A 12,592-nucleotide genomic window follows, 5' to 3' on the forward strand; every position below is an offset into this window, starting at 1 on the left:
AAGTTGGTGTCATTTTCTTTTAATATGCTTTTCTATAGGCAGAGCTGTGGTGATGGTAGAATTGAGAACATTACTATATCTGTCTGTTGTCTGATTCTGTGTAATACGTGTGTGTGTTCTGTGCCATCAAGTCAGAACCGACTTCTAGCAAATCTAATAGGGCTTTATTTAAATTTTATTTATTTTATTAAATACATACATAATAGAGCTTTCAAGGTAAGTGAGATATTTAAGGAGTTGTTTTACCAGTTCCACTCCCCCAGTGAGTTTCCATGGCCAAATGGGGATTCAAACCCTGTTCCTCCACAATCCTAGTCCATTATTATTTTTTCTCTACACCACACTGGGTGGCCATTTAATGCCTCTTAAATGACATGACATTTTATGGTTACTTCTTTTTATTAGTGCATCTCCCTTATGAAATTAAACCCATGATGTTAAGTTTATCATAAGAAACCATTGAGAATTATTTAAAAGGTTGCCTCATGTTGTGGGTATGTGTGAACAGAACATCTTGCCTGTACGTTTGAAGAACAATTGGCAATGGAGTGTGGTAATGAAGCTCACTTAAAACACACACACAGCCTGAGTTGTGTGTGTTTTAAGAATAAACCAGGTTATAAACACAATCATAGCAACAATATATTATTAGCTAATATACAAGTTATAACTGTTCATATTTTGCTGGTGAAAGTCAGAAGTATATAGATTTCAAAATTAAGTGAGAATTAAATGAATTAAGAGCTTAAATGGCTCTGCTTCAGACTCTGTTATTTCGATTAAATTAGGTCCCTCAGTTTGGACAGTTCCATCAAAATTCCTGATGTTCATGGAATAAAAAAGCTTATCCTTTAAATTGTCAGGGCCCTTGGATCAAGACTAAATAGCAGCTGATGTTTGTGTAAGTGAGAGCTAACAGTGCACTTCTGAGATTACCCTGAATACTATGGAATATCTTATCTAAATATCTATCCAACAAGTCTTGCTTTATAAGTCATAAGGCTTATAAACATCACATTCACTGTAGTGACTTGTAGTAGTAGTATTCTGTAGTTCTGCTGTCCCTTCTTCAGTGGATGGCACTGCTACACTGTCTTGTTACTTCATTTCTTCAGTCACAATACAGTGGTGCCTCGCTAGGCAATTGCCTCATGGGATGAAAACCCCACAAGATGATTGGTTTTTGCAACCACTGTGGTGCCTCGCAAGACGTGTTTTTCTATGACCATGCTTTGCAAGACTTTTTTTGAGACCGATGCTTCGCGAGACTTTTTTTTAGACCAATGCATAGGGAACCTCGCAAGACAATTTTTTCGCAAGACGATTTTTGTGGAACGAATTAAAATTGTCTTGCAAGGCACCGCAGTACAGTGGTGCCCCGCATAGCAAGCACCCCGTTTAATGATGAATCTGCATAGCGATGCGGATTTTGTGATCGCAAGAGCGATCGCATTGCGATGTTTTTAATGGCTAAACATCGCATTGCAATGATCAGTAAGCCTTTCGCTTACCGATCTTCGCATTGCAATGTTTAGAAAACAGCTGATCGGCGGTTCCAAAATGGCCGCCGGAAAAAATGGCCACCCGCAGCGTTTTCGCGCCCTTTCCTCGCTTACTGGGCAGCAAAAATGGTGGCCGGATGGAGGATTTCTGCATAGCGGTGAGTTCCCCCCCATAGGAACACATTAAACATGTTTTAATGCGTTCCTATGGGGGTTTTTTGCCCCGGATAGCGACGATTCCGGAAACGGATTATTGTCGCTATGCGGGGCACCACTGTAATTCTCTTTCTTGAATGAATGCATTACATAGTTATTGTGGCTATAGAAATATTAGTCCAGTGGCAGTGGCATTTGGTTGCACATGGTAAAATGAAAAATTCGCAGGACAAAGTCCTCTTGTTTCCTTAGTCATAAACAAGAGCAGTTGGGTACCATATTTTGTTGTACTGACCATGCCTGACACATTAGCACTTCTGTGAAGTCCTGGCTTATTGTGTCATGCAAGTACACACTAAGTTTTACTAAAACAGAGGTGCAAGCCAGTCCACTTGCAGAAAATAAAATGGCCAAGTAGGGGAGCATGGTGAATCATGCAGTAGTTTAATTTGTATTTGATAGAAGGAAATGCTTTACATGAAACTAGTTTTCTAACTATGTACTTCCTGCCCTAGGCATTACTGGAACTGGATGAAGACTTGGATAACTTAGACCTGGAGGATATTGATACTACCGATATTAATCTGGATGAAGAAATGTCTGACTGAATCTTTTTTTAAAAATGACCAAACTTCTTATAAATTGTTTTTCCATGCACCTGACTATTATTGCAGTCTTCATGAAGTTTCTTGATTTTTTTTTTTACATTTAAATTGGATAAAGAAAAAAGTAGACCTTTGAAGTATACTTTCAGTTTCTGTTAGGTAGATCCTGTTGTTTTTCTCACATTGAAACAAAGTCTGCTAATAAATAATTTTTAAATTTCCTTTCAATTTTGTGCTTATGCCATACTAATGCAACAGAAAGGTAAAATGTGTAACTTGAGAACAGCTCTGTTACGGTTTAGAAACAACAGCTAAACTATTAACAGTATACCATATAGCAAAATGTATTTAATTTTAAAACATGTACATTTTAACCAGACACAACAGATGAAAACTAATCCAATAACTTTATGAAGCTGCAGACTTGGGCAAACTTGCTATATAAGCCTGTATCTCAAGCTCAATGTATCCAGCTCTCTCTGATTCTGTCTTCACAAAAACCTGTTAAAAAAAGAGACAGAGCTAGGTAAATTGTAAGGTTTTTAACTGTTAGTAGTTTTTTTCCATTAGATGTTAAAATAGCAAAATGAGTTCAGTGTTCTGGCTTTACTACTTCGTGAGACTGACAGCTACCAGAAGATTCTGAAACGCTCAGTCAGAGAAAGGCATTCTTTGACTGAAGGGCTTCATTTTCTACTTTGGGTCCTAATAACTGAATCAGGCTTCATGCAACTACAGAAAAGGTGCAGAGATCCTTCCCTGAGGAAAACTTCATTTGTAGAATCTGAGTGGTGGGCAACATTTGGCCCTTCAGCTGTTGTTAGACTACAGTTCCATCAGCCCTAGCTGGCATAATCAGTGGTGAAAAATCATGGGAAACTGGACAACATCTGGAGGAACTCAAGTTGCCCAACAAGCCAGTAATGCATATATTTCCTATTTATTCTTCAACCTTTTCACATCCAGATGTATATTCTGCCTTACCTTAATTAAATCTAATCCTTGGAGGTTTTGTTCTTGTGCTTCTTTAGCAGACTGACACTCAGGATGAAGCATGTGATAAAGGGTAATTAAGCTTTCAGCATCATCAATCCTGAAACAATATTCATTCAAGATAGCATATTAAAGAAACTTCCATATTGATACTACTTCCCTGGAAGCATATCGGTCTGACTAGCTTAACATTCATTCTATCTTTAGCAAAAGAACTAAGAATACTTTTTTTTGATGATCTTAATACTACAGTAGACAAAATTTACGAAAGAAATGAAGAACAAATGTAAGCCATTGCTATGCAATAAATACAAAGGAGAGTGTCTATGGTTCAATTTCACACCCCGTGATTTCGACACACCTCTTTCCTATTTAGGAGATATTGTGCACAAAATCCTGTTGCACAACTCAGATCAGGCACTGGAAACATTTAATGTGTACTAATTAAAAGTTTATTATCCCCCAATTTTAGGTCCTAAAGCTCTGTCTTTTTCCCTGGGGAAGCCTCTGAAAGTCTCAGCTTTGAGGGATGGGGCAGTGTTTAAAAAGTTAAAAAAAACCCGGCAAGATCTGTGGCAGTGGTTCTGATCTCAGCAGTTTTTTCCCTTTTAAACTCTTCCCTGGCTCCCCCAAAGCAACAGGGAGCCTTGGAACCTAAAACAGAGAGATGGGAAGCTTTTAATTAGTGCAGGTTAAACACTTTGGGAGCCTGATATCAGATGCAGTAGGGTCATGAAGCTTGTATTTTGAATGCCTTTCTTTTGAATGTCTCCAGCAAAAATAAAACTGAAAGCAAAAGTGTCTGGCCTCTTAAGGAGCCAGGTTGTTCGGTTGAAATTGGGAGCAGGGAATTTCCATATTCTCCAGCATAGGACCACTCTACATTCTCCTGCACAGCTATATATGCCGCTCGAACGCTCTTCTCATGAGACGAGGGCTGTTTTTCCTTTTGCAATGGGAAGGGAGGACTGCAGGATCAGAGAGAGAGGGCAAGCAGACAGGGAGATGTGGCTTGTCAAGCAGCCTTTTTTTACTCATCACAGACTAGTGGATTTTTCAAGCCCTTCATATAAGGAACCGGCTGTTTGTGCTATCTTCTTCAACCTGCAAGACCTCCCACCACTGAAAAGGATAAATGCCCTTAGGCAACCTGCTTTTCTCCTGCATCTTTGTAGGCCACAGAACTAAGAAGCTTTACCTTCAAGAGTTTAATGATACTTATGCTCAAAAGCTGCAGCTTTACTTATAAAGCAGGTAATATAAAAACATTTAGTCTGTCGACAGGCTACCTGAGGAGATGCATTCACAGGAAGTTTACTATCATCTGGGAGATGTGCTCCAGGACAAAAACCCTTCATGTTGTTGTTTAGTTGTTAAGTCATGTCTCACTCATTGTGACCCCATGGACCAGAGCACGCCAGGCCCTCCTGTCTTCCACTGCCTCCCAGAGTTTGGTCAATACCCTTCATACCTCATCTAAACAATTACTGACTCTTAGAACTGCACATAAATGGAAGCAGTAGTAATTTCTTTCCACAATCTACTGTTATGGCTATGGCATAAATGAATATCAACTATTTCCAATACAATATAGCTGCGGGAGCTAACTGTGATTCATTTGTGCATAATAAATAAACACATACAAATCTCTTTGGATCATGTCTATTAGCAATCCATCTGTCCTCTTTCTGTTTACAAGATACCACACCATCCCTCCAAAATGTCTTGTTCCACGCAGAAGATGATATTTTCTATGTTTATCAATGTCTTCATATGTTCTGTGGTGAACCTATACAAAAGTTTAAAAGAGCAATCCTTAAATAAATAGCATTCAAAGCAACTTAACAGAAATAAGTATAAGTAGTTGTGGTGTCAACTCACTCTGATATAGGCAGGTGCATCTGGTTCAAACTGTACAAGGCAGTGATCAAGAAGCTCTACATGGCGGTCCTGAAGAAATACAGTCTGAAACAAAAATCATTAACACCTGAATGAATGAATGAGCATCTCCCAAGAAAAAGCATTAATGCTGTTCTGGGCACCAGCTATATGACTGACTGCCCATCAGCTAGCATTGAAAAAAAGTACTTTGGGTGGTTTGGAAAAGTTTCAAGGAGCTGTCAATTACACTTCTCCTGGGACCATTACTTTTCAAGTTACTAATGTAGATCACCATGAAGCTGCTGCTTTAATAATGTTACGTGCTATCAAGTTGGAATCAGTATTTGCTAGCCTTTATGGAGCTTTCAAGGTATGCAAGACATTTAAGGAGTGATTTCATGCACTTTAATTTCCACAGCCAAGTGGGAATTTGAACCCAAGAGTCCCGAGTCCTAATCTGTCGCTATCCACAACACTACACTGATTATGTTTTAATTTTTAGATATGTGTAATTGTATATGTGTGCAATTTATGATTTTAACTGTTGTTTCTAATGTGAATTTTCAAATGTCCTCAACTATTGATAAGAAAGGGGAGGACAGAGATTCAATCAACACCAAAAATAAAGAAAAAGCTAGAAAACTTTAAGGAAAGACAATATGGTCCTGCTGCTCATGCCCAGGTGTGAACAGTGCTTGCACAGAATCATAACCTGAAATCCAATAATAAGTCACAAACAAAGTAGGCCCATTGAATCAATTGAATTTGTGATGGAATTGGCAGACCTCACTACTGGATTTCCGCCACAGTGTCATAAGAATAAACTAAAGTTCTATTCAAGGATATTGGAAATGATCAAGATTGTTGGGTACAATGACAACATAAGCAGCAGACATTTGACAGATCAAATGAGTAGGCTTGATGATACAGACAAGAGGTTGAGTAATGACTTTTCAGGAAGTACAAAACTTAAATTTTACCACAAGATTTTCATCATTGAATAAACATGGTGGCCTAATTTTCCGTCCTTCTCTTGGAAAATAGATTTGTATCATCCTGTCTCGCTCCTCCCAAGTGGCTTTGCGCAACTGTCCATTTGTCTCCCGAACTACAATGAAACGTTCCTGGAAATTGAGAAAATTTTTATAAGTTCTTAGCTATTTGCTCTATTATTTATGAGAAAGACAGAGAACAGCTATCTGAAAACGTAATGTGTTGCAGTATTCAGTCAGTATTCATCTCTAATGTCACTGCCACAAAGATGCTCAGGAGCTACCTTGTGCTTCAATCCTTGCGTTCCTATAACCTTTTACACCTACTGTACCTGTAGAAAAAACTCAGTAGACAAGACAGTACACTGCTTCATCATACAAAAGGCATTTCAGTAACCACACAGGAAACATGCAGAGAAAGAACGGGGGCCAAATAGAGTACAAATTAGCTTACTGAACCTTATGTTCAGTGTGAATACAGTATCACTAAGTTCCAAGGCTTTCACTGAAGAAAAAAAAAGTAACCTGCATCCCTAATTACAACAGAATGAAACAAAAAAACAAGATAAAAAACAAAGCAGTGAAGACGGTCCGGCGACTGCAACTGGTCCAGAATCGAGCTGCGCAGCTGGTGAGTGGTGGAGCCGCTAGAGATCACATCAAGCCGATTCTGTTCAATTTACATTGGTTACCAGTTGCTGCCCGAGCCCAATTCAAAGTGCTTGTTTTGACATATAAAGCCCTAAACAGCTTGGGCCCTGGATACTTGAAGGACCGCCTCCTTCCATATGAGCCTACCCGGCAGTTAAGATCTAGCCAGGGGGCCCTTCTGAAAGAGCCATCCCTCAAAGAGGTAAGAGGGATGGCTTGTAGACAAAGGGCCTTCTCGGCAGATGCCCCTAGACTATGGAACGCCCTCCCAACTGAAATTCGTCTGGCGCCGACGTTGATGACATTTCGGCGCCAGGTCAAAACCTTCCTGTTCCAGAAGGCTTTTAATTGAAATAACAACTGTGGGTCCTGATGATGGCAATTCGAATTGTATTTTAATTGTATTTTAATCATTTTATTGTATTGAATTTTAATTATTGTAAGCCGCCCAGAGACCTCTGGGTAGAGTGGGCGGCATATAAATTAATTAATTAATTAATTAATTAATTAATTAATTAATTAATTAATTAATTAAATAAATAAAATGAAACTGCACATCTTGATTTCCATTAGCTGTCAGTGGACAGAAGAAATAGGGACAATCAGTGTGGTTCTCTGTGTAAACTAACATGCTGAAAACTCTCTAGTGAAAAAGGAAATGTGTTAAATCAAATGAAAGCCCCGTATTATTCTGATGCAAGTAATTAAAAAACTCACACGATGTGGGACACTATATGTTAGGTCGGTAAAGATGTATTTGTGGGATTCAACTCCATCAAGAATCTTATCATCCGATAATACATCATAAATTGGTTCTCGTTCACTCAGTACAGGAGGCATTTTGAGCCTCTCTTTAGCTGTCTCAATAGCTTGCCTTGTAGCCTAAAAAAGGAAGGAAAAAAGTACAATAAATTACCTAATATCTAACAATGCATTTGAATCATCCTAATGTTTTAAGGAAAACTATTTTAAAGCAATGACCAAGTGCATATAAAGCACACATAATTTAGATCCATCCATCCATCCATCCATCCATCCAATCCATCCAATCCATCCATCCATCCATCCAAATATACTACACCCATTAGAGCTACAATGCTACTGGGGGGGGGGGTGTTCCACATAAAAATCTACCATATTTTTCCATGTATAAAATGACACTTTTTCCTAAAATAATTAGGGGGGAAATTGAGGGTCATTTTATACATGGAAGGAAGCAGAGGCAAAGGAGCACTCGCACATGCACTCGGGCACCTCTTGCTGCTGCCCATTGATTGCTGCTGTCACCACCGGATTGCCTCCTCCAGAGCTCACCTCGCTGCCTTGTCCCCTCCGGTGACGATGGCGGCAGGAGCAGGAGGCTGAGGCAAATGAGCAGTCATGCACACTCGGGCACCTCTTGCTGCCGCCACATCACTTCCTCTAGCACTCCCTTCGGGCAGGGGACAAGGCGGTGATGAGGTGAGCTGGAGGTAAGCCCTGGCAATCACACTGGAGAAGGTGATCAGGCGGCGGAGGCAGCAGAAGCAGGAGATGGAGGTGGAATTGCAGTTGCCCATTAACTGCTCCTCCGCCTCTGGCAAGGGTCAAAATTAGGGGGTCATCTTATACTTGGGGGGGTGGTATACACAGAAAAATACACTAACTATATAAAAACAGAGGGCACCATAAAGAGTATATCTACCACTACTGATCTACTTTCATAGAAATATTTACTTAGATGCTCTGTAACTTTGAGTGCTTTAACTTGGTTCTCTTCTGTTGGACTACCGATCCACCATATACCTCTCACCTGGCTCCCCAAAGCTCGTTTCAAAGAAAGAAGTCACAGTTTTTGTTCGAACAATATATTCCCGTGGCACTTTAAAACAAGTACTTTTTTTATTGGGCTATAGCCCACTTCTTCAAATGCAGTGGGAAACAGTCCACGCAAGATTATACCAAACAAAATGTGGTATTATTAAGGTGTCACAAGACACTTGTTGGTATTGTTGCAACATAGGTAGCCGCTTAGAAACCGGTGCATTATCACATGGTCTGATATTTAATTTTGTAAATTCTCCTGTATTTGCCAAAATAATAATTATTGTTGTTGTTTTCATCTTATATACTGCCTAATAGAGCTTGCAGCCATTCTCAACAGGGGCCATGTGGCCTCCTGGGGCCCCCAGTACATTTGAAGGGGGCCATAGATTGAAAAATGTGAGAAGGTTCTGAAAGATATTTGTTCATGTTGTATCCTTGTTTGACAGGGAGACCTGGAACCTGAGAAGAGCTCCTAAGAGGGCTGAGAATGGTTGTGCCAGAGCACTCTCTTGGGAAGTTTACAACTCAATTATGCAAGGAATATTTTGCCCCCTGTGATCTGGGTTCTCACTTTCTGACCTCAAAAGGATAGAATGTTGAGTCAACTTTGAGCTGCCTGCCGGAACCCTTCAGGATTGAACTCAGGTTGTGAACAGAGGCTTGATTGCAGTACTGCAGTTTAACCACTGCACCATGGGGCCAGATACAATTAACAATTTCTGATGTAGAAGGTTGCCCTTGATTAGTCAATTTTTTATTTTTGGCTTTCATGCTTATTATTTTTAAATGTAGAGTAATCTGTAACACATGATTATGGCAAGTATACAAACCAAAGTCCTGTTGCATAGCATCACTTTTTCAAGCAAATTCCAAGAGTTAAGAAATCTCTGTAAATATTATCAGAGCGCACAGATTTGTGTGACCAGCACAGAACAGATGTCTATGGAAATTTCTTAACTTATACCAATTTACTTCTAAAAGTTATGCCTTTTGTGTAACTGTGCAACAAGATTTCATCCACTAATTAATTAATAATTTTTAAACTCTCAAGACTGCCACTTGGTAAAATAGCTTCATGTTAATCTTTAAGATGTCAGTAGTAAGACTACAAAAATTGTTCTGAGTGTATATGTTTGCTAAGCCCTGTTGTGGCCATGGCAGAAACAAATAAACCAAAAGCCATGCCTGGTTTCTTCTATTCACATCTTAAAATCAAATAAATATCTAGAAATATGATGATGATATACCTCTTCCAACTGTGCTTCTGTCATAAGCTTGTATGTTGGGGGTTTAAGTTCCTGTTTCAGTGGCTTAAAAACCTTCTGCAAATCCATCCCTGTTATCTTGTAGAGCAAATTCTGAACATTTTCATCTGTAAAGGAAGGCTTTGAAACGCCAGATTTCTTCTCTTCTGAAAAACAAAACAGTTGGGCCAACAGCAGAAAAACAACAAAAGATTTATTTTTAAAAAGCTGCATGGGTGTGGGGAACCAGATTTGAATATCAGCCATAATTTAGGTTGTAAATCTATGCCCATTTACTGGAAGTAAGAACAGGATATATTTTTGACTGCACTGGGCTGTACCACTGAGAGTGTCACAAAGATGGGCATAGCAATCATACAAGGCTGAGGGAGGAAAAACTATGGTGGAGAGACTGCCAAATTGGCTCAAGCCAGATTGGAAGGACTGGGTGGGAGATTTTGGGGGGGGGGTCATCTTCTTCTGGCAAGGCATTTTTGTTGTTTTACTGTAATTTTTTATTTTTTGTTGGGAGGGGGGCTTTACATTTATCCTCCCACTAGTCCCAATGACAGGCAAAATCTGTACATCAGCTCCAGTCCTGGCAGTTTGCCATTCCTACTGTAAGATTCATGTATATGTGAAATAGTATGGGGAACTCATGGCACCCTGAGACACTCCACAGGCTAATGTGCAAGGTGTTGAACAGGAGCACCACTACCATTCATAAAGTGACACCACACAAGGAAAAATCCCAAAAGCTGATTTCTTTTTTCATCAGTTCACCACTTTTCATCCAAACACAAAGCAACTGCCAGGGCTATTTTTAACAAGTGAGAATGGCAGCGAGCAGAAGTAGGTATCCTGTATTCCGTCTTGACTGTTGCCACTGGTCTTGTTAACATTCAGGTTGCCCCTTTGCTATGGAAAGCTTGGCATCCTTCTTCCTGCTAGCAACATGGCTGCAATATTTTGCAACAATATTGGGCCGTTTTCTGGTTTTTTGAATTGCGGGTACAGAAGCGCAATATCCCACATTCATAAACCAGAGTTGTTGTTGTTGTTTGAACAACTGAATCAGCTTCAGTCCTGGCAGAGTTTGCCATTGCTACCGTAAGACCTCCAAGAGTGAACTGACTTTTCCAGCTATGGAGAGAGCGCAGTAACATTATAACCTATGGCTCCCTGCTGCACCCTCCCATGGGTGGACAACTGCTTCTTAAGACCATGGTTTCAAGCATCCTGGTTTGGAGAGTTAACCTCCTAAGAACCAGCACATCTTGCATACCAGTAAGCAAGTACAGGACTGCACTGCAGCCATCATGGATCCTACTCAAATGACCAGCAATCTGGGGAAAAAAAGAATGGAAACTTTCCAGTTGAGTTCATGGTCTCAAAAAAGATGAAAAAGGGTAAAGGCAAGATCCCAAACATTTTCATCAGGTAGTTTTAACTATAGACAAGGAACTGAATAGAATTCCTTGCCCTTTCAGTCATACCATAGAGGTCACACAGCAGTATTTGCACATGAGTTTAAAGTCTTTCAAGTGCATTTCATTAACTTTAATTCTAAAAAGCACATTCCACTTAGGTTACTGGAACTTCATATGAAGCCCTCAGAAAACCATTTTTTTCCTGATTAAACCTTCAACTTGGAAGGTGGCATTGTAGTCAGTGGCAGGCAATGAAGTTTGAACTGTCACGGGAAACTCTTTGCAACCAGCGACACGGTCTGGGTAATCATTGTTACCTTTCTCAATTTTTTTTTTTTATAAAATGCTAACTAAAGTGGCTTCTGGGACCCCTCTGGGATTAGAGGCCCTGAAGCTTAAGCTTCATCCGCTTCACAGTAGATCCACACAGGATGTACTTTTAGGAGAGGTAACCCTGTTAAGTCTGTGCTAGCATGTCAGGCAAAAACAAAACAACAATTAAAAAATAAAGAAGACAAAAACGTTGTGGCACCTGAATTTTCGTTGTTTCACACGAAAGCTCCCATTAAAATATTGCAATTAGTGTTTAAAGTGGCACAACGTTTTTGTCTTTTTTAAAATTGTAGCCTAGATTCTCACAATCCGTAGTGTCCATATCATGGATCTCTCAGCAGAGGTTCACAACAGAGTCCGCTTAGGCGCATCCTAAGAAAGAGAAGCCGAGGAGGGCTGGATCCGGAGCCAGCCAGGTGAGCTTAGCTCCGAGTAATGCAACGCCGATTTCAGAGATCTCACGGCGGAACCTTTGTCCAAAAGCGTTACAGAGAGACTCACCAGCTCCTGGGTCTTGGCAAAAGCCCCGCCACCCCCAGGAGAGGCGGAGAGCCCGCGGACACCGAGGAAACAGAGACACCGCGGCCACCCTGCCGCCCCAAAAGCACCCCGAGGTTCCCAACGCAGCCATGGCCAGTGGAACCGGAATGGCTCCTGCAGGCAAGTTCCGGACTGCCGCGCAGGGCGTGCTGGGAAGCGTAGTCCCGAGGGATCCGCTCTGGCACTCGACTCTATGATACGCCTTTACGGGAGGACCGGAGACCTTCGATTGCTCGGCGAGACTTGAGCTCAACTAAGCACTGGAGCTCAAAGCCTCGGCTTGTAAAGTGGGTTTTGTCCCGTCTGGAAATGCAGCGATTTTGACTGCATGCGAAGAGAAACAAGCGACAACGCGAAATCTGGGGAGTTTTTATTCTCAGCCCAGGCTGTAAACGGAGGGCTCCCCAAGGAGCGGACAAGTTCTTCTAAAGTTGTTCATAAACTACGAGGCGTTGAAGT

The 12,592-nt window shown here is 40.7% G+C and overlaps 2 protein-coding genes across 3 annotated transcripts in view; one reads left to right on the top strand and one right to left on the bottom strand.

The window, feature by feature from the left end:
- COPB2 (coat protein complex I subunit beta 2) overlaps window positions 1–3,270 on the top strand; it is a 22,121-nt gene extending 18,851 nt beyond the window's left edge. The window contains exon 22 of the mRNA XM_020793148.3: window positions 2,174–3,270. Within this exon, the coding sequence (XP_020648807.3) occupies window positions 2,174–2,266 (93 nt within the window). The 3' untranslated portion in view covers window positions 2,267–3,270. The remainder of the gene's footprint in view (window positions 1–2,173) is intronic.
- On the bottom strand, window positions 2,592–12,376 carry MRPS22 (mitochondrial ribosomal protein S22). Of its 2 annotated transcripts, none has more exons than XM_020793149.3 (8): window positions 12,095–12,376; window positions 9,834–9,997; window positions 7,498–7,662; window positions 6,118–6,261; window positions 5,138–5,221; window positions 4,900–5,045; window positions 3,248–3,356; window positions 2,592–2,764 (listed from the first exon to the last, which is right to left on the bottom strand). In XM_020793149.3, the coding sequence occupies exons 1-8, from the start codon at window positions 12,222–12,224 to the stop codon at window positions 2,672–2,674; spliced, it is 1,035 nt and encodes a 344-aa protein (XP_020648808.3). In that variant the 5' UTR covers window positions 12,225–12,376; the 3' UTR covers window positions 2,592–2,671. The 2 variants fall into 2 exon arrangements, with proteins under 2 accessions (XP_020648808.3, XP_020648809.3); XM_020793150.3 differs by having other exon boundaries at window positions 9,834–9,994; window positions 12,095–12,262.
- Between the last annotated feature and the right edge of the window lie 216 nt (window positions 12,377–12,592).

This window comes from Pogona vitticeps, chromosome 3 (assembly GCF_051106095.1).
Source record: "Pogona vitticeps strain Pit_001003342236 chromosome 3, PviZW2.1, whole genome shotgun sequence".
Lineage (NCBI taxonomy): Eukaryota > Metazoa > Chordata > Lepidosauria > Squamata > Agamidae > Pogona > Pogona vitticeps.

Bases quoted from the DNA above. Each gene is read 5' to 3' on its own strand.
- MRPS22 (XM_020793149.3), bottom strand. From the start codon at position 12,224: ATGGCTGCGTTGGGAACCTCGGGGTGCTTTTGGGGCGGCAGGGTGGCC. The intron at 6,262-7,497 runs GTGAGTTTTTTA...CTCAATTTCCAG, and splicing joins CATATAGTGTCCCACATCGT to GAACGTTTCATTGTAGTTCG. The intron at 3,357-4,899 runs GTATGTGTTTAT...ATATTGTTTCAG, and splicing joins GACATGATCCAAAGAGATTT to GATTGATGATGCTGAAAGCT.